This window comes from Carassius auratus, chromosome 30, assembly GCF_003368295.1.
Source record: "Carassius auratus strain Wakin chromosome 30, ASM336829v1, whole genome shotgun sequence".
Taxonomy (NCBI): domain Eukaryota; kingdom Metazoa; phylum Chordata; class Actinopteri; order Cypriniformes; family Cyprinidae; genus Carassius; species Carassius auratus.
The window spans coordinates 20,179,174-20,201,094 of record NC_039272.1 but is presented as its reverse complement, the minus strand read 5'-3'; the positions used below and the strand labels follow the sequence as shown (position 1 = coordinate 20,201,094).

General features: G+C 36.9%; 1 protein-coding gene across 8 annotated transcripts in view; it reads left to right on the top strand.

The window, feature by feature from the left end:
* The first annotated feature begins 488 nt into the window (after window positions 1-488).
* The window catches only part of LOC113049583 (leucine-rich repeat and calponin homology domain-containing protein 2-like), a 55,315-nt gene continuing 33,882 nt past the window's right edge, over window positions 489-21,921 (top strand). For 3 of the 8 annotated variants that reach the window (XM_026212033.1, XM_026212032.1, XM_026212029.1), the window contains exons 1-10: window positions 490-793; window positions 12,884-13,028; window positions 14,109-14,235; window positions 14,325-14,430; window positions 14,538-14,674; window positions 17,519-17,649; window positions 18,742-18,829; window positions 19,154-19,250; window positions 20,381-20,481; window positions 20,624-20,688. In XM_026212033.1, the coding sequence (XP_026067818.1) occupies window positions 496-793; window positions 12,884-13,028; window positions 14,109-14,235; window positions 14,325-14,430; window positions 14,538-14,674; window positions 17,519-17,649; window positions 18,742-18,829; window positions 19,154-19,250; window positions 20,381-20,481; window positions 20,624-20,688 (1,295 nt within the window). In that variant the 5' untranslated portion in view covers window positions 490-495. Of the gene's footprint in view, window positions 794-12,883; window positions 13,029-14,108; window positions 14,236-14,324; window positions 14,431-14,537; window positions 14,675-17,518; window positions 17,650-18,741; window positions 18,830-19,153; window positions 19,251-20,380; window positions 20,482-20,623; window positions 20,689-21,921 lie in introns of all 8 variants that reach the window. The other 5 variants (XM_026212036.1, XM_026212034.1, XM_026212035.1 and 2 more) reach the window with 2 other exon arrangements.

Here is a 21,921-nt window from a genome sequence, read left to right as displayed (position 1 = left end):
CTAATTTGTAAGCTGCTTTGGATAAAATGTAAATGTTAATTTTTCCCCATTCATCCCCCAGGGTTCGCCACTGAGTTCAGGGCACATGGCCCGTTTTTCTGTGCCACACCAACCACTACTGAAAACCCGGTCGGGCGCCACATGAAAGAAGAAAAGACACGCCCTAAAAGGAAAGTCATGAAACCTTCTTTCTAACCTGTATCACTCAACAACCATCTTAAAATAAAAATAAAAAATAAAAAACGCCTCAAGTATGACTTTCAATAGATTTTTAAAGTGTTTAAAATCGCTATCCATTCTTCGCTCTTCACATAAAAATTCCCTATGACAAATAAAAATATAGTGGTTTACCTATATTAAAATAAAAGGCAAAACATAAAGGAATTCTGTTGGTTTAACTTTACAAGATACCTGCCGTACTTAGCGTTGAGCCAATCCCCGCCCCTTTCCAATAGTAGCCCTTCCCCTCCCTGCCTCCGTCTGCGTCGTCTGCGCATGCGCGGCACGCCAGGCAGCCCCCTATTATTATTTGTAATAATTTCACTTATGAAAATGGCGGCGAGTCAGGGAGCTGTTGGACCTGCGACGGCTCTCCAGGGCCAGCATTATCTTAATGTCGCGCACTGGAACCCAGGCGTGATGCAGCAGCAGCAGCTACACCCGCTGCACACCGCCCGCAGTCTGGAACGAGCGCTGGAAGATGCCGTCTGCTCCGGGATGCTCAATATCAGCGGAAGAAAACTGCGCGACTATCCGGGGCTCAACTACGATCTGACCGATACTACACAAGCAGGTGGGTCCCACAGATGTGGGCTAATCTCTCTGCGTGCTCCACTGACCCGCTTCTCGCGTTTCCTGGTTTGTGAGGACAACAAAAAGACCCATAAAGCGAAGGGAGTGGGTGCCCTTTTGGTGCATTTGCTTGGTGTGTCAATCGGTGTTTGTGTGTTGGTTACAATGGACAGTGCACATGGTGCATGTATGAGGAAAACCGTTAGTATCGCGCTTTATCTCTTGTGTTTATCGTGTCCAGCTGGTGTGACAAACCCAAATATAGTTGCCATTAGAAATACAGTCTAAAAGGAACTGGCATCCCTGGTTGTTTTGGTTTCACATCTCACTTTCCCAAATCATATTTCTTATATGAACAAAACTGAAGAGAGCACTCCAGCTGAAACGACAGGAGACAATCTTCATAACCTTTGCTCCAGTAATTCAGCAGGTTTTAACATGCAAACCCGTAGAAACCACATTGCACCGTGTCTATACTACGAGCGCGCGACGAACTAGAACGCTCCCTTTGTATATTTGACATAGCCGTTTAATTTATCATCACGGGAACAGTTTATTTAGTGGATAGGGTGTTAAACGATGGTGCAAGCAGTTTTAAACGGACGATGAATGCAGATAGAGGCTGTAGTGCCAGACAAAAGATGCTGCCTTTGGTCTGTCACGCGCCTTTTCTTCATCCTCTCAGTAGATGTCAATTTGCAAGCAGCCCTGGATTTAATACAAACACGCATTTTACTAATATTTAGTATCGCAATTTAGATATGTGTAATGGTATTAAAAGCTAGTGTTTGTCTAAATAATATTTGGCCGGGCAAATCACAGTTTGCACAAGTGAGCCGCACTATTATGAATACTGTAGCATAAAGTGGATGCTTTTCGGTGCTGTGGTTAGAAATGAAATGGCTGCATCTCTTTCGGAAGTATCTGTGGTCCGTTATGGTAGTCTTGCCATTCAGATGTGAAGCAGACAGTGGGAGGAGGGACACTAATCCATTCATTCATGCACACCTTACCTACACTCCCATTCAACTGTATTGAGTTACACTAGTGAATAGGCTTTTTTGTGAATATTTTAGCTATGTCTTACAACTATTTTAGCTGTATGAAGGCTTCATTGTTTATATCAAGATTCTCTCAGACGGCTTGTTCGCTGAAAGAAGCCTGTGGTTGTTGTAGATAATGCTGGACGTTCACTGGTATCGCAGTTTCTGTCAGGGTCGTTGGCATACAGATGGCATTTGTTGATAGTATAAGGCTGCTTGTATTTTCTCTTTTGTTTGTGTGCATGTGTATGTATATGAAAGAGGAACTAGTTGACTGTTCACCAGACTGTCGCCGTTAAGAGGAAGTGACTTTGTTGCTGATTCAACTGGAGATGCATGACTGTGTTTCTCCATTAAGAGAAAAGATCCCTCAACTTGCAATCTGTGTGCACATTTGTGAGAATGAGATTTCTTGTGTGCGTGTTAGATTTTGTGTGTGTTTGACAGTCTGACTAGGCTTGAGTATAGATAGCATGTGTGTGGTGTGGGTATGTTCCCATGGCTCAAGTGACCCACTTGGCAGTCCTTGCTATTATTGGCTGTGTTTGGCCACAAACTCAACACTGGGGTATAAAGACACCCCCAAATCTAAAACTGTGACAAAGTTTAACAACTTCCTCTCTTTGTCTTGTCTTTCTTGCTTTCTTTTCCCCCACCATTTTTCTATGTTTTTATCGTTTATTATGCGTGTTAATAACAAGAGTCAGCGTGGTTTGTTGTGTATACTAGCATTGTCATCATAATGGGTCTTCTTTGATAAACTGGTCTCCATTTCTGTAAACGGTCTATGTATGTGTGTGTATATATATATATATATATATATATATATATATTAGTCGCACTGTCTGGCACAGCATCACTGCTGAAAATTGACACGTCTTCATGGAAGATGTCAGCAAGTCTAGCAACATGAGGTCAAATCTCAAAAACTTGCATAATGTGTGGACGTGTCACGTCTTAACACTTAACGTTACTTTGCATCGCCCGCTGCAAGCTCTTTGTCTGCAACACAACAAGAGGCCATAACGGATAAAATAATTTTGTTCATTTGTAAGGACATGAGACCGATCAGTATCGCGGATGGGGCACGCTTCGGGGAGTTCTGTCAAGCAATGGATCCGAGATTTGATTATTTATCGTTTCATGTCAAGGAAAAGTTCCATGTTTTCCACAGCACAGCTCGCTCGGAGCATTCAATGTCAGTTCTATATGCTGTAAAACTTCAATTAATATGAATAATATTTTTTTTCAATCACTGAATGAAGCCTGCTATATTTGGGACAACAGTTGCAACCTTAAATTGCTTGCACAAAAATTTGTTTGTTAATTAAAACCGTTATGCGCAGAGAACGTGAGGGTGAGAGAGCGTGAGGTCTGCAGTCTTGGACATTAGTTGATTTCCTTGTTTTTGTGTAGGTAAAACGTTGTCAGATATGTTTAAACTTAAATAGTCTATCTGTACAAGTAGTTATGTCTCTTTGTATTATTTTGGCCTGTTATTGACGTAATGCAAGTCATTGACAACATGCGCAACCAGATGTTCGAATAGTTCGAATATTAGTGTATTTTTTAGAGGGAATATTCGAACGTCATTTTTGAGCAATTTTGACAGCCCTAATATATTTATTTATTTATTCATTTCAGGACTGGATATCAGCTGCTACCTCCCCAAATGATACATGTGTCCCAATTCAGTACATTGTATTTGGATCTGTTGTAGTTCCTCTTATGCAGTTTACAATATTGACCAATAGTGTGTGTATTGTGCTATATATAAAGTTTCAGTGTTTAGACTTATTTGTATTACTTGCTTCTTCATTAGTTAAACCTATTTAGGACATTTTATGAATTAAAATATGAACTAAGTACTAATCCAATCTTGTAAAAAAAAAAAAGATTAGCAATATATTGATATTTGACTATCTTATTCTGTGTAAGAGTTAGTAATTGTAGTATTAGCCTATTTATATCCTATTATAGTATTTATAAATATTTTTAATTCATTTTTTATATAGTTGTTTTAGTAAACTTTATGTGCTTTTGTAATTTCCTTTAATATTCCTATTGCTTTCATTTATTTTAGTTTTAGTAGGCTAATTTACGAAGTTAACTATATAACTATATACCAGTGAGAGAAAGTTGTCCTTAACTGTTCCAGCCCTCATGTTGTCCCACACCAGTATGCATTTCAGATTTAGATTTTTTGAAGAAGGTTCGAGTTCCATTCCATAGACATAAAACACAGAGGCATTTCTCCAAATTTCTTCTTTTGAGTTCCACAGAAGGAATTTATTGATGACTGAATTTTAATTTTGGTGTTGCATTACTTTAGATGCTGTCATATGTCAAGTACATTTAATGTCTTGTTGCTCTATTGACAGACACAGAATCCTCTCTGTCTCTAGACAGAACCCTTGGGCTCATGACATCATAGTGCTTTTGAAAAAGTGGTCATAAGATTAAAGTTGAATCATTTTCACATTTCTGGATTTAGAATGTAGAAATAAGGGATGCTAAGTTAAACTGTGCAGCTGACATATAAAGGTAAAATAGCAAAAATAACAAAACAGCAGGTTTTTGATACATAGCAATATCAAATTAAATATCAGTATAATGTAGGGTTGGAAAAATTTAAAAAGTTAAAAATGTTGTTGTGATTGAATCCAAGAATAGACTTTAGTCAGTTTAGACGCCATATTGAATTTAACACAGATGAAAACTGCTGTGATAGGCTTACAGTCTTTTTATTTTTGGAAAGATGTTTCATCAGTACAGTCCATTAAACACTGTTTCTATTCCACATCCTCATTTTCATTGCTGTCAAAGATTAATCATAGCACTACCCTTCCTAAGGTCTACTGTATTTATGTGTTTCAAATAGGAAAGAAGATTTAGCGATGCTGTAAACCTCACAGAAGTGTTGACTGCTAAATCAAATACGTTATGTCACAAAGGCTATATATTTGTGTACAAAGTAACAGGAAGTTCCAGGGCTTTTTATACTTGTGGCAGTGTAACCGAATGTTTCATTAATTGCTCTCTTTAGGGTAAGTAGGAACACTGTACGTCCTTTTTAGATCAGTATCTCTTAAAAGCAACAAGAAAAAGAGTGGTTTATTTTCAAGAAACCATCTCAGCTGTTGAATGGCCAGAAACACGTAAAGGTCCGAAAGTTCAGGACGATGATGACTATGACTCATGAAATTTCGTTGCACAGTGAGTATTTTGAGATTACTTAGATAATGTCCACAACAGGTTAAGTTTTGCAAACACAGGTCAGTGTGGTTTATTTGATGTGAAACAGACGGAAAGTGTTTCCAGGAACTACATTCATAATATTTTTAAATCACTTGTCATTGTGCCTGAATGAATTACTTTTGTTGATGAATTGTTTTTGTAAAAAAAAAAAAAAGATTTTATTACATTTGATGGCTGTGTACACTGAAAGAAATCTAAATAAATCTAATCTGCAAATCTAATTAACTTTTTCCCCCCTCTCAGTAGTTCAGATTATCCAAGTAGATAATGTCAACATTGTGACATTTAAATCAGAAGAATTACTGAAAACAGTGTTCATAGGCAAGTGATAGTACTGGCTCTATAGGCACTTCTATAAGCATTATTTTGAGATGAACTACTTGACTTCATTTTGCTGGTGTTGTTTGAGCTCCTCGTGTGTCTTCCTGTGATGCACGCTCTAGTCTTGAGATTTTGTGACAGGCATGCAGGCCTCAGCTGTAGGCAGGAGACCTCTCTGCCCTTCACAGATGAGCACACACACACACACACACACACACAGACCGAGCACACTCCAGAGACTGAGGTAATTACACATGATCTGACATGCTGGTCCCATCTGTAGGGTATCAACTTCAAACCCTGGTGCTGAGCATCATGGTCTTTGTAGTTTGTTTAGAGCATCACTGTTTTGCAGCACTGAGAGAAAAAAGCTTTACATATGGATTCAAATGTTGATAAACTAACAGACAAGATCAATAAAGAGTGATGGTGCAGTCAAACATTTGACATGAGAAATACATTTATAAACATAACTGATTTAGAAACTAACATTAGGCTAATTCAGGGTTTAAACTGAAGTGAAACTGATGAAGTATGAGTCAGCTCTTCTCATTTTCTGAAGTCTGCTAGATTAATTAAACAATCATTCTGAGCTTGAGGCCTGAGCTTTTTATAATGTTAAAGGGGTCATGACATGAGAAATCAAATTTGCCTTAAGAGCTCTTTGTACCTTGAAAACATCCTGAAAGTTTCATTGCTTAAAATGTCATCCTCATTATAAACAAAGAATTTATTTAAAGGGGTCATGACAGGACATGACATGACATTTTCTTTTAAATATGTTTTAATATAATGTTAATATAATGTTCTAATATCTCTATAATGTTAATAAAGTTTTCTTTTACACACATACACACACACACACAAAATAATAATTAGGAAAAATGATTATTTTTAACCCTCATTCTGATCTTGTTCTGAATGTGATCAGAAAGAGGCTGTTTTTAAGGTGGGTGTCCTTTAAGGCTTCTCAGGAATTGGCCGATGTCATTGGATTGGAACCAGTATCAACTGTTTTGAAAGCATAATCCAAATAAAACTGACATTTCCAAAGAAAGCATTATGAAATCAGTCATTTTTTGAGATGTTAACATGTATGAACAGGTTTCACATCAGTGAAAACATCAATAGCACTCATTATGCCTATTATCTTGGGGAAAGTGGCTATTTTCTATTTATTTTTGGAGCAATTTTGTTCTTTCGGTTTTAAAAGCAAAGTTGAACCAATGTCAAGAAAAGTGAAGTAGGCTATATGCATTAATCTGGAGTGGTGATTTGCTGCTATGACTGGAGAGTACACATCTAAGTCATGAGTTTTCTGAGCTTTTCTCAGTATGCATCACAGAATGGCAAGGGACGTAACATTTCTATCACATGCTTGAGGCATTCAGACAATCACAATGCACTGGATAGCTGGCCAATCAGCGTACACCTCGTTTTTTGTCATGACTCACGACCACTTATAAAAAATCTATATTTATTTTATAGCAATTCAGATTCAGATGTGAATAGTCAGATCCGATTTTCCATTTTCAGTACATTCATAGTATCAGACAAAGTGGAGCAGTGCTCAATACATTCATTTTCACTCACTTTTTCTTCTGTGTGAAATTCATCTAGTAGTATATAGTGAATGAGTGACTGAGTCAGCAGTTTTGGGTGTAAATGACAGAATATACATGAATATATAAAATATTGCGTGTACCTCTCAAGCTCCTCTTTATGTTTACCATTTTGGTAATATGTCATGATATAAACGTGAACCGAGACGAGCCTTCCCATTTTTTTCGTCCTTTTCCCCACACTACTTTCATTTTGGTTTATGAGAAAGTCTCCTGGGATATTGATGACAAAGTTTGTAGTTAAATAAAAGCACATTTTAACACAAATGATGATAAAGGGTCGAGGCTGAACGTTTTTGTCCTCTGTGTGCAGTGCCATACTACACAGGCATTAGTAATCAAACACACAGAGCATCGTAATAGATCAAATTTATAGTGCGCAAATAACCTACTCCAGTGGTTCCCAAACTGAGGGATGAGTTTAGGGACTGAGTTTACAGTCAGCAGTTTATTTAGCAAAAGAAACCTCTGCAGAGGTGATAGACTACACTGAATAATTTTCCAGCTTATCATGCAGCCACTTGCCTGATAAGTAAATAATTTAACGCAACATGTTAAAGGTGCAATAGGTTCAGAATTGTTTTGTTGTTATGCTGGTTAAAAGTCTCTTCACATCCCAATAGCAGTCATTAAGTTAAGTGATCTAAATGTATTTATCTGAATTTATATATACTGTGGAAGGTGTAGGACCAAGAAATGTTCGTCCAATCAAAATGCTCTGTCCAAGCGTTTTAAGTCACTCTTGGATAATATATTTAGACCAAAATAAATGTTTGTACCAGGTTGTAAACATTATCTTTCTGCTGTAAAGTTGGGCATTTTAACATGGGGAGTCTATGGGATTGACTCCCTTTTGGAGCCAGCATCAAGCGGCCAGTCGATGAATTGCAGTTTTAGTCACTTCCTTGTTGGCTTCACGAGAGAGAGCGGGAGGTTGCCACTTGGGCGCAATGCATCCTGACACGACAAATCGATGACAGTAAACTGATGCCCCGTTCTACTTCTGATGAACTCCAGCGCTCTGACACAGTGAACAATTTCAAATATTCATAAGAGAATCATGAAAAATTAGTTTCCTCAAAAGTATTAAGCAGCACAAATGTTTTCGACATTGATAATAATCAGAAATGGTTATTGAGCAGCAAATCAGCATATTAGAATAGTTTCTGAAGGATCATGTGACACTGAAGACTGGAGTAGTGATACTGAAAATCCAGCTTTGATCACAGGAATACAGTAGCCTGTATGTTAAACATTCAAATAGATCATTCAAATTGACAATATTTTATAATATTACAGTGTTTAAAAAAAAATTAACTTTGGTGAGCATATGAGAGAGAGAGAGAGAGAGAGGGGTTGCCTATTTTTAATTACAAAAGTGGGGGCCTGGAAAAAAAAAACCTTTAGGAAACACTGGCCTAATTTAATTTAATTCATACAGGCCTACCTCATGTTGCACGTTTGCACTTTTTGAGAAAAACAATGACACGATAAAACATTAAGTCCAATCCCTTACTAGATATATAAGGTCAAAATATTGTGCCTGTCATTTTCTTTCTTTTCATATTGCAATATAATATTGATATCGCCTGGACCGTGTAAACAAACGTGAATTTTAGCTCATATTTCCCACCCCTAGATGTCCCTCATTATCATTTACTCCACCAGTCACGGCTCTCGGCCCTGCACCACTCGTCAAACTGACGTTTTCATCTTTGACTATCGACTGCACTGTTTGTACAAGTGGTCAAATTTCAGAGTTAGGTTCATGTTGTTTTGATACACACCATTCGCAAACTCTCTTGACAAACTGGTGTAAGTCACATCATATAGCTATGCTTATTTTATGATTAGTTTAAATCTATTAAGTCAGTTAGTTTATTAGTTTATATCCACATTTAGGCCCAGACAGTCTTGTCCTTATTCTAAAGGGCCCCAGTGTTTCACTGATGACCAGAAACAACAAAACGGTAAATAAAAATGCCTCTTTTTTTTGTTAATAAGATATAGTAAATTTGTAACTAGTGATGAATTTTAAGATGACCTTCATACCGGATGTAAAATTACTAAATCTGTGTAAATGATTTTTGTGGGTTAAAAAATGAATAAACAAAAGTATATTGTATGTGTCTTAAGGGAAATACAGCATCATGTGACATCTCTGTAAAGTCCTTGGTTTAAAACATTTATACAGTGAGATGCTTTCAGTTGATTTCCTTCATTTGAGAATCTTTTCACTCTCTCTCTCTCTCTCTCTCCCTTAAACACTCTCTGTCCTCAGTTTGAACATAATTGGATAGATTGACTATTATATAACATTCATTCAAAGCAACTAAAAGGAGACACAGAGAGCGAGAGAGAGCGAGAGATAGAGACAGAGAGATTTAAGAAGTCCAGTCCAGAGAAGGAAAATGAAATCCATGCAGAGAATGATTTGTTGTAACCTCTTTTATTTGAATGTTCTCTACCCTGCTGACAAGCAGCACTACTGGTTACCAGTATATATTGTGTTTTAGATGCTAGTCAAAAGTATGGGGTGTACAGTGCTGATATCACAACACTTACCAGCAAGATGACTTTGGTCAGTCAAAGATGTCAATTTGACCAAATCTCATTTATCAGTTCTCCTCTTAGACATTACAGTAACTGTAGTGTAATATAAGATGTTTGTGAGAAGGAAGGACATATAGAAGAATCAGGCAATCAGCTGTTTATGTACCATTTGAATGGGACCAACATTTTGATGAATCTGTATTTTGCCATCTGTTAGTGTGAGTATGTGGATGGTGTTAAAGTTGTGCGTATGTGTTAACAAACCGATCCACTCATGTAAATGAACCTGTCACTCTGAGTATCTACTGCTGGTTTCCATGGTAATTGAAGGATGATGGGTCAATTAAAACGAACACCTCACTGTAAACGTGCTGAGACTACTGTATGTGGGAGGAGGATTTCTAAGCAGGTGTTATCTTGGTGTTAGTTGCTTTGATTTTCTGGATACACAGCTTATTTATATGCAGATACTTCCTTTTAATAAACCATTTGTAGGTGGATTTCAAGTGAGTCTATGTTGCTATTTAAACATTACTCGATTGTTTAAGCATCCTGACCAGCTCTATACAGCAACATCGCAGATTTATGATCTTGCTGAATTGAATGTCATTTATCTGTTTTTTTTTTATGTGTTTGTATATCCTCACTATCATTTATGTGTTTCCACTGGATGTTTTGAAGAATCTGTTGTTTTAAAGAGCATAATAAAACAGACAGATAAAACATGCTGATACAGCCTATTATCGTATTCATTGATGAGAGAGACAGAAACATGAGCCGTACCCTCTCATGAAGACATTAAGGATCCTCTCAACTGGCCTTAAGTCCATGCATTAAAAGCACATTGATTTCTCATTTGTGTGTGTGTGTGTGTGTGTGTGTGCGCATGAGCGGTGGGGGGCGGGTCCCTTCTGCTAAACAGCTGTGCCTCAGTCTAAGTATTGTTTGAGTATAAAGGAGGTAGATTTCAAAAAGAAAGGTGAGAGAAAGACGAACAAATAAAGTGATCGTAGCAGATAGCTATCAAATCAGTATCTGATATTATATACAGAGATAACAGCAAAAAAAGACGAGAATCATTTCCCTTCAGTCAGCTCTCTTTCACTTGTTTTGTGCCAAAAGACACACACACACACACACACACACACACACACACACACACACACAGCTCCTGCTGGAGATGCGGAGGTGATATTAAAAATGTCACTGTCTCAAGGAATTCCCATCAGTTCATCCCTCTATCACTTCCTCTCTCACACTCCTCCTCTCTCTGTCCACAGCACGCACACACACACACACACACACACACACACACACACACACAGTTCCTTACAGTCATGCTGTCTCGCTCCAAGTTTCTCTTCACTCAGTCACTGTGTGTGTGTGTCTGTCTATGGCAATAACACACTTATTTCCTCATACAGTATCTTTCTCACTGTGTGTGTGTGTAATGAGTTTGCTCAGCTCTTTTCCAGTTCAGTTGACTGGGTCTGTGTCCTCAGGATCTGAGAGACATTTATAGATAGCTGTAAACTTTAAAGTCCTCACACACGGAAACAGACCAATGTGTGCCTTTGTGTAAAAGGGATAGACCTAGTTCATCCAAAAACGGAAATGTACCCTTATGCTGTTTCAAACCTGTATGGTGTCATTTCTTCTGTGAAACGCAAAATAAGATATTTACAGTTGTGGACCTTTGACTTCCATTGTATGAACATAAAACATCAACCCATAAAATGATTTTAATGTTCCAGAGGAAGTAAGTCGATCAAGTTTAGGCTGTGACACAAATTGACAGAATTTTCCTAAAGTCAATGACCTTGTTGTTGATGTGCAGTACTGAAGCCTGGCTGCTGAACTAACATGAGCGTGCTCTGCTCTCTTATCCGCCAGCTGAAGGTTGTTCAGGGGGAATGTCTGAGGTGGAGTCAGCACAGTTTGGGTTGGTAACAGTTGCCAGGCAACACTGCTTTAGTCTGTAATAGTTGCCAAGCAGCACAGCTTCTGGTTGGCAACGTCAGCTGTGTGTGTGTGTGTGTGTGTGTGTGTGTGTGTTTTCTCTGCTCAAATCTTATTCGCTGAGACTCGAATAAAGTGTAAGATAAAACTTGTTTGCTGGCAACTGGCCTCAAGCTCATGAAAGATGTGATCTCTAATGTGCTCAAGAGGTCTAAAAATGATATAATTCTCTTTCTGTTTGTCTTACTATTTTTCTTTGATATAGTTACAGTCTTTTATATTTCTCTCACATACAATCTTTGTCTTTTCAAAGACGATATGAATAATAGAGGAAGCTGACATGACTTTTCTTCTGCAATCTGCATACATGTCTGCTCCCATGGCAACACTATGGTAATAACTCTGATCTGATTGGTTGAATTTGATGTAATTCTGAGTGATTTTGGTTTAAGCTTGAGATTGTTGTGATGGTTGTTGAAGATGAGGGCTGACATTTTAGTCTATTTCTCTAACAGTTGCAATGGTCCCAAGCGAAGCCAAAGCAAGATCAACCACTGAGTCACACACATTGGTTTTTGAACTAATCAGTTGAGAATAATTCAAGGCACTTGATGCCACCTACTGGCATAATAAGGACTGCAGAAAGAGCCACTAGAAAAACCCCAGACTGACAATCAGTCTTAAACCCGCAAACATAGTCAAGTACAGTGACACAAAGAAATAAACCTCCTAGTGCTGTAGGTATCAGATTCACTAACTGTTGTGTAGTAGCATTTAAATACACATTTTCTTGATGTAAAGCACAACATATGCACATTTTACTGACATTTATTAATTGACAATTGTTTTTATTAAAAGTGCTGGGGTCACATTCTGTGTATATTCATGTGATTTCACTGTAGTCAATCTCAGCTGTTTTATTGTGGTGTCACATCACATGAGCAAAGTTAGTGACAGAGCTCCTCTCGCTGCGTTTGATTTATATGTACTGCTTGACAAATCAATAATTCTCCCTCATTCGCTCTTTCTCTCTTGTGTTCTGTGTGAGTGTGTATTACACACCTCTGCTTTGACAATGTCTGATAAGGTGAAACCCTTCCTGTTGATCAGACTAATCAACCAGTTAATTATTCAATAAATCAATTATTAATTCTCTTGTAGACAGTAGTCCTCCTGAGTAACAGGGGTGTCAAACCTTTTGCTTGGATGTGGGGTACACTAGCATGCATTATTAGTTATAAATATAAGTCTGTCTCTGTATATCTTTCTATTGGAAAATGTCGTGTTGATCTCATCGGGTGTGTTGACCTGACTTATGATCTTTTTTCTGTACAGACTTGTCGAAAAACCGTTTTGGTGAAGTCCCTCCAGAAGTTTGTATGTTTTCGCCGCTGGAATCATTAAACCTCTACCACAACTGCATAAAGGTTGTTCCAGAGGCCATTATCAACCTACAGATGCTCACCTACCTGAACATCAGGTAACACCCACACCATGATATCATGGTCTGTTAACTCGCTATAACTGATCTGTTTGTCAGTCTACCTTGGGATCAGTAAAAATGGTGGTGTCTTTTGAATGAAACTGTATATAAATATATCATAGACCCACAGAAATTAATTTGAATCGACTTCTAATGCAGTAGCGGTAAATCCTGATTGAATTTGGTTAGGAATACACTATTGTTACAATAAAAACAATAATATTGTGAAATTAATGCAATTCAATTTTTTACAAAAAAACTTTTATTCAGCTAGAATGCATTCAATCAATCAAAAGTGACAACAAATACATTATATAACATTAAAAAAGATTTCTATTTAAAATAAAAGCAGATTTTTGGGGGGAACTTTCTATTAATCAAGTAATCCTGAAAGAAATGGATCATAGTTTCCACAAAAATGTTAAATGTTTTTGTAGCAATGATTGCAGAAAGAAATGTTTCTTGAACAGCAAATCAGCATTAAGGTCCGTTCACACCAAGCACGATAACTATAAAGATAACGATAAAGATAACGATAAAGATATAGTTCTAAAAATCGTTCTCAGTATTAAAGAATAGCGGAGTCCACACCACAACTATAACGACAAAGGCACAGAGAAACGATATCTTTGGAATCACTTTCAGAACAATTTTTTTTTTCTGTTGAACGATAAAAACATTGCCAACCAATCAGAATCAATCCTGCTGTAATGAGCTCGAGAATTTAAAGCAGCAGACGCGCGTCTGCTTAGAATACACAGACAATATCGTTCGCTGGTGTGGACGCTAATATCGTTATCTTTATAGTTATCTTTATAGTTATCGTTCTTGGTGTGAACGGGCCTTTAGAATTAGATTTCTGAAGGATCATTATTTTGATTTTTGACCAAATATAAATATAAAATGCAGCCTTGGTGAGCATAAATCACACAAGATTCTCAAAATGTTACAGATCCAAAACCTTTGAATGGGAGGTAAGAGGTTAAATTGATTTCAGTTTTTCTTTTGGGTTCTGTAATTAGTGAAAGCAATAGAGGTTGAAATGTTATTTATTAAAACCAATCCTTGTGTTTTCAGTCGAAATCAGCTGTCCGTTCTGCCCAAGTTTCTCTTCAATCTTCCTCTGAAAGTGCTGGTGGTCAGCAACAATAAACTTTTGTCTATTCCAGAGGAGATCGGAAAGGCCAAAGACCTCATGGAACTGGTCAGTGTTTGGAAATAAATGTGTGATTGTTGTATATAATGTGTGTGTTTCTGTTGTTTATGTACAGTATGTGTGTTTTCTCTGTTCAGGACATCAGCTGTAATGAGATCCAGGTGCTTCCTACTCAAATGGGGAAACTCCTCTCGTTACGTGAACTCAACATACGAAGAAACTGTCTACAAGTGTTACCAGATGGTATAGAAACATACATACAAAGCATAAAACTACTAATAATATTACTAATAATATTATGAATTAGAAAATAAATTCTTATTATATCTTTCTCTGTGTTTTTCTCACAGAGTTGTCCGATCTGCCACTGATTAGGTTGGATTTCTCCTGTAATAAAATCACTGAGATTCCCATATCTTATCGCAAACTTAAGCAGTTACAGCACATTGTTCTTGACAACAACCCCATGCAGTCTCCTCCTGCCCAGGTGTGTTTGTACTCATCTGTTACTGTCTATCTCTTCACATGTATGGAGCTCAAGCTGTAGATTATTCTTTGTGACTGTCTGGTGTTTATTTTTTTTCGGTTGGCGCCATCCAGTGGCTGAGTGTCAGGCGTGTTCATGCAGCAATGTGTTTTTTTTTCTCTCACCTAATGTGCCATGTGAGCCAAGTATAGCCTAACTTCTACCTATAGCCTTAAAAAAAAAAAAAACACAACTGTGGTCTTTGAAGCTTTTACTGGGAAACAGTATTACATATCAGTGTTACCCTTTCTGTTTTTGTAATTTATAATTTATTTGGAAGATGAATTGAAATCAATATCACAGTATGGCTTAGTTTGATTAATCATTCACAAAGGTTGTGATTTAATTAAATGAATAATGTGCTGTGGTTTCAAAGTGGCAGAAAAACCCTGCTAAAAAGCTTGATGATTTATTGTTTAAATTTCTTTTTATTTGTGTATATTTCTCATTTTGCATATATATATATATATATATATATATATAATTTCAAAATGTAGGTTACCTACCTCAATCATTCCAGAATGATTACTTGAAAGTGAATGTCCCTGTATTTTTAATATCACAATATCCTCAGGACTACTTAATTTTCTCCTTGTAGTCATGTCTATTTGCCATTATTTTTGTTTATTTTTCTGTTGAAAACTAATCACCAAACCACATTGCCTAGGTGCTATGTTCTCAATCACTGAGTCATCACACTGTGCCCTTCAGCAATGCACTTAGTCCAAGTTGTTCCAGTGTTGCTCTGGTGTGAAAGGTGCATGGTTCCTGTGCACATGGTTCCTGTGTAAAACAAATGTGCCGGACTGTGTTGTGTTATCAAAGCACAATGGTCTGACCATGCAGATTTAATCTCATCAGAGCATGTTGTCCTTATGGTTAAAGAATCAACAGCTCAGATGGGTTTTTCCTTCCTCCTTTTCATTTTAGTGAAATGTTTTTGCTAAACAATGACGTAGGATACTGATCAAGATGTTTTTTCGTTCGGTTGATAACAAAACAAGATCTTTTACTATGGCTCATCTTGCTGCGACAGGCAGATTTGGAGGACAGCCAGTCCTTCCTGTGACTGAAATGATCTGCAGTTGGCTATGTGTAGTTTTCCTGGGAAATTTCTTAGCAATCCCCCCAGAGAGAGAGAGTATGTGCATGTACAAGTAGACACCACTCAAGTGAATTTATTTTTTTAAAGAAAGACAGTTATGTCAGTGGTGTTTTATCATGTATCATTAAGAAATTTTGAACATATATTTTATCTTATTTATATGGTTATTTTTTAAATACAAGCTAAACAGATTCCTTGGCAAAATGGTCATGGATCCTTTCTTACATAATTGGTTGCATTGGAAGGAGTGTAAATATTTACATGTGAATGGAAATTGGCTTGCTATAATGTATGTTTATATGCACGTTTCTGTATACATATGCACTACTGTTTAAAATCTTGGGTTTTGTGTGTTTTTTATGTTTATTTTTTATGCTTTTGAAAGAAGTCTCTTATGCTCACCAAGGCTAATTTATTTGATCAAAAATCCAGGAATATTATTACAATTTAAAATAACAGTTTTCTTTTGTTAATATATTTTAAAATGCTTTTTAATTTCTGTAATTGTAAAGCTGAATTTCACAGCCATTGCACCAGTCTTCAGTTTCACATGATCCTTAAAGGGGTCATATGATGGTGCTAAAAAGAACATTATTTTGTGTAATGCAATGCATGTTTATGTGGTTTAAGTTTAAAAACATTTTCCACATACTGTATATTATTGTTTCTTGTCTATTCCCAGCCTTTCTGAAACATGCCAATTTGTAAAAAATTCATCGTAATCAAAAAAGCGAGGTGAATGCTGATAAGCCAGCTATCCAGCATTTTGATTGGCTGAATACCTCAACCGTGTGACGGAAATGTTATGCCCCTTAACATGGAAATGCCTGTGATACGTGATATTAAGGGTAGGATAAAATGTCAGGATGCCAGCACAATGAGACAAAACCAATAAAACCCATTACAAACAAGGCATTTGAGTTTACATCCAGTGAGGACATAATTCACAGGATCACAGGAATCAGTTCTTGTCATCCATAAAATGTGCAGCACATATCTGAATATTTGGGTTGAACTGTTCTGGAACAGTGTTGTAAATACAACTTAAGCACTGATTTCTAGTTGTGTTCTCCTCTGGAAGGCTTCGGCCTTTAACGAAACAGTATCTACACAGCATGGTGCCGGCAGAAACAGCAAAAATCAAAGTTGAGCCTTCTTTCTTTGCACAAACATTTGCGCAGCATTTTTAAATTTCCCAAATTGGGAGATAGACATGTGGGAGCAATTTAGAATGAGCCGTTGGTTGATTCTAAACTTTTATAAAGAATATCTCTTTGGGTTTGAGACTTTAGTCTTTGCAACTTTACAGATCTTCTTTATGCACCAAGAGCTTGTAACGCTCCAAAGAGAAAGGAAAAATTGAAATCACTTCACATGACCCCTTTGAGAAATCTTATGTGTTGATTTGATACTTAAGAAACTTTTTTTTTCTTCTTATCAATGTTGAAAACTATTATGGAAATAAAAGAGCAGCATTTATATTAAAATAAAACTCTTATATCAACTGTCTTTACTGTCACTTTTAATCAATTTAATGCGTCCTCGCTGAATAAAAGTATTAATTTCTTTATAAAAGTCTAAACGATAGTGTGTCTGTATATACGTATAAGTGATATATTTTATAGAGGCTTTAATTTCTCCGCTGATTTGTTTTGTCCCATCTTGTCTGTTTTGAGATGAATTCCCTTCTTTGCTTTCAGATCTGCCTAAAGGGAAAGATCCACATCTTTAAGTATTTAAACCTGCAGGCATGCCGCTTGGATAAAAAAACAGACACACTTGACCTGCCTTCTCTGGGAAAACGCTGCTTGCCTCAGCAGCTGACAGACAGGTACCTGCGGCCTTGCCTTTCATCCTCATTTCTCATGTCTCTGCTACATTAATAAGCACACTTTTATTTTAACAACTATGAGTGACAGCACTTTCAGAGTCCCATGAATCATATTGTCAATATCTGTAAGTGATCAGGTGTTTCAAGCTGCACAGATGAGTCACATAAAACATACAACAGCATGTCGGTATTTTGTATTTATCCAGTTTATCTGGACAAAAGTGCTAAAATACAGAGCATCAGCCCTGTTTCTTACACTCCTCTTGTGTGTGTTTGACTGTCAGTCTATGCATTAGTGCTGAGGATTTTACAGTGTTTGCCAGTAGGTGGCAACAGCTGAATGTCTTTGTGTTCACCCAAACATTTAGGGAAAAGACATAGATTGATTCAAAAAAGAAACATAAGAGTGAGTCACAGAGAATTATTCATTCAAATGATTTGTTCAAAAGCACTTATTCATTCAGTGACTCACACACTGTCCTCACGAGTGAATCATTGAATTATAAATCAAAAGCATTTGTTAAGAAACATCAGTTCATTCAGGAATGAAACCCTCTGCTGTGTGTTGCTTGAAGATGCATGGCAAGACAGCTGTAACATGAGTTGTTGTATAAATGCACAACACTGCTGCTTCTTTGTCGTTTTTAACACAGCAATTGACCCCAATCCTTTATCGTCTTTATTTAGGGTTTTCCAAGAAAATGTTATAACTGGCATTTTAGAGATAGATAATATAGCACTTACATTGTACATAATTGGCTAGAAAATGTATAATATTTAATTGAAAGTTGTCCTCTTTGCCAATTCATAGCATTTTTATTTATTTTTGGCCTACTGTTTGCCCTCAATCTTGAGAAGAGCGATTTTTAAAGTCTGAATGAAACCCCAATTTTACATTACTTTAAAGAGACATTTTCTGTCTCCGTGTGCAGAAAGAAAGTCATTTCACTCAGAATAGTGTCTTCAGAAAACTCCTTGATTTTTTCCCCCTAACTTATTTACATATTTGCCTGTTAAGTGTTAAAACTTCCAAGTGTGATATTACTTCATCTTGTCAGTTGTGTGTCTTTGTGTCTTTGTTTGTTTGTTTAGTATGGAAGATTTCTATCCCAGTAAAAACCATGGCCCTGACTCAGGTATTGGCAGTGACAACGGTGACAAAAGACTGTCGGCTACAGAGGTGAAGACACATATATATGAACAATAGTCATACACGCTCAGAAAGGCTATTTTCCACGTGAGATAATGGAAAAAAAATGTTTTGACAATTCTACCAGGCAACCAAACAACAAATTGGGGTGGAGCAGGTCGGGCCCACTTGTGCAGCCTGGCCTTACCTGGATGTTTAAAATGATCTGGCAGGATAATTGATGAGTTCTATTATGTAACACAAGTAGCAGTTAGAAAACCTCAAGGACAGTTTGTCGGAGGGTGTCTCTCACAAAAAAAAGTGATTTTTTTTCTTTTGTTATCATCTGACATATCTCCCTCTCTTGTTCCCCAGCCATCTGATGATGACACCATGAGTCTCCACTCTCAAGTGTCTGAGACGGTGCGGGCTGACGCAAACATACTTCTCACAAAGTCGGACTCAAACAAAGGTGTGCTTCCAGCATTAGTAATAATATAGCTATGTTTTATTAGTCATATTAATATTGAGTAAGCACTACTCACTGTTTAGCTGAGGATGTAAAAAAAAAAAAAAAAAGTACCCCTGCTTACCTAGGCCAAGTACAAATACATAAGCATATCCATTGTCATGACAAAACTTTTTGATTTCTAAATAGAAATCTATTTAGAAATTCATGCATAGATTGTGTCTGCAACCACTTGCCCCTTCACTCACGGTTCATGTTTACCAAAATAAGTGGTAGCTTCTTTCAAAACCATTATTAAATCTTAATGCATGCACAGTAATGTGTGTGTCAGATATAATTTTAAGACCAGTGCATAAACAACAAGTGAATTCAGATGTAACCTACACACCAAATCCTAAATTACTTTAAACTAATTTTCAGAAACCTAATTTTAATTAGCTTATTACAAACCACATATTTACCACAGGTTAGGTTTTTGTAAAAAATAAAATAAAATAAATGTAAATTTTTCAAACAAGCAACTAAGTTAGAAACAGTAAAAAAATTTTGTCATCTCTCTCTACAAAGCCTTACTAATCCATGAACTTCTATCCACAGATAGTTGTCAGACACCTATTATACCCGGAGACAATTTCCTGTTCTCTTTGTAACTAAATAGTGTTATAAAAGACAGTAATTGTCAGTTATTAATTTAACAGTTCAAAGAAATAGACTGCCCTAAACTGGAAAGCTGGGAATTTTTTCAAAGAGATTTGACGCATGCCTTTTATTCCGTAACTATGTTGGGTAATTGTGCCACTACAGCTTGATCACAATCAAAACATACTTAAATACAAATCTCATGCCCAAGTGATCTCACAAAAATAACAAATAAGGCTTATCTGTGTGTGTGTTAAGTGTTAGTTGTTGAATATAACATCATTTCACCAAAAGAAAGTGTAACACCTTATTTTTCTAAGTTCCTGTGGCTCAGTGGCAGAGCATTGTGTCAGCAGCGCAAAAGGTTGTGGGTTCAATTCCTAGAGAGCACACACACTGCAAAAAAATGTTTAACCTTAATACACTGTAAGTTGCTTTGGAAAAAGCGTCTGCTAAATGCATAAATGTAATGTAAATGTTCTCATTATGTGCAGATCAGGACCCATACGACTTTATTGACCCAAATCCAGATGAAGAGGCCACTCTGTCTGAGGGAGATCTACAGCACAATGCACCCTATGTGTCATGTATAAAGGTACTGTATGTTTAAACCTTCACACAGACCCGTTTGTACATTCTTCGTTAATCCTTACCTATCAAACAAAGACATCACACACCCCAGTAAATGTACACATAAACCACAGACTGTGAAAGAGCTTCCCCTCTTTTGTGTTCAGGAGCTGGAGCGAGTTCTGAAAACGCATCAAAGCAAAGACAAAGACAATTGGAAAGAGGAGTCAGGGTAAGTCTGTCTGGTGTTTTGTGGGAGATGTTATCCAGCTAACATTCATGTATTTGTAATTCAAATTTCCTGCACAGCTTCCATTATCATAAATAGTGCCTGAAACCCTTCCTGCCTATAAAAGCAAATAATCTCTTTCAAAAACATCCCTCACCTGGACTTTTTCTTCTTAGGAGTGTGTGTTTTCATGGTCAATTACCCATTCAGTTCTGCTCCTGATGTAAAGCTGCCATGAATTACAACCCTCAGAGTCTCTAGCTGTCATTCCCACCCACAGAAGCTATACTATTCACTAATTGAATATAAAAAACTCAACATGAATTTATACATAATATATTGTTTGTTTTGCTGTACTATTTTTATTTTATTTTATAGCAATTTCTAAAGTATGAACATTTACATAGTAGTGTCTCTTTGTTTTTTGGATTTTGGATTATAATGAATACTAAATGAACTGTAATTGAGAGGCCACTTTTAGTATTAAAGGGTTAGTTCACCCAAATATTAAAATTATGTCATTAATGACTCACCCTCATGTCGTTCCAAACCAGTAAGACCTCCTTTTATCTTCAGAACACAGTTTAAGATGTTTTAGATTTAGTCCAAGAGCTCTCAGTCCCTCCATTGAAGCTGTGTGTACGGTATACTGTCCATGTCCAGAAAGGTAAGTAAAACATCTTCAAAGTAGTCCATGTGACATTAGAGGGTCAGTTAGAATATTTTGAAGCATTGAAAATACATTTTGGTCCAAAAATAGCAAAATCTACGACTTTATTCAGCATTGTCTTCTCTTCCGTGTCTGTTGTGAGAGAGAGTTCAAATCAAAGCAGTCTGGATATCCGGTTCACGAACGAATCATTCGAAGTAACCGGATCTTTTTGAACCAGTTCACCAAATCGAACTGAATCGTTTGAAATGGTTCGCGTCTCCAATAAACATTATGTCACACCTGGACTCATTTAGTGTGTTTTTGCCCGTGACCCAGTTTGTGTCTTCGGTGTTTAGTTTGATTAGTTCCCAGGTGTGTCTATTATCTTCCTCATGTGTTCCATGTCCCTGTTAATTTAGTTATGCCATCCACCTGTGTTTCCCCAATTATCCTTTTGTACATAAGCCTTGTCCTTTCAGTTCTGTTTTGTCGGGTATCCTCACTTGTGACTAAATCACTCACTTACGTGTGTCTATCGCTGTGCTCCATGAATGGTATATATTAAAAGCCTTATTCCGTTTATC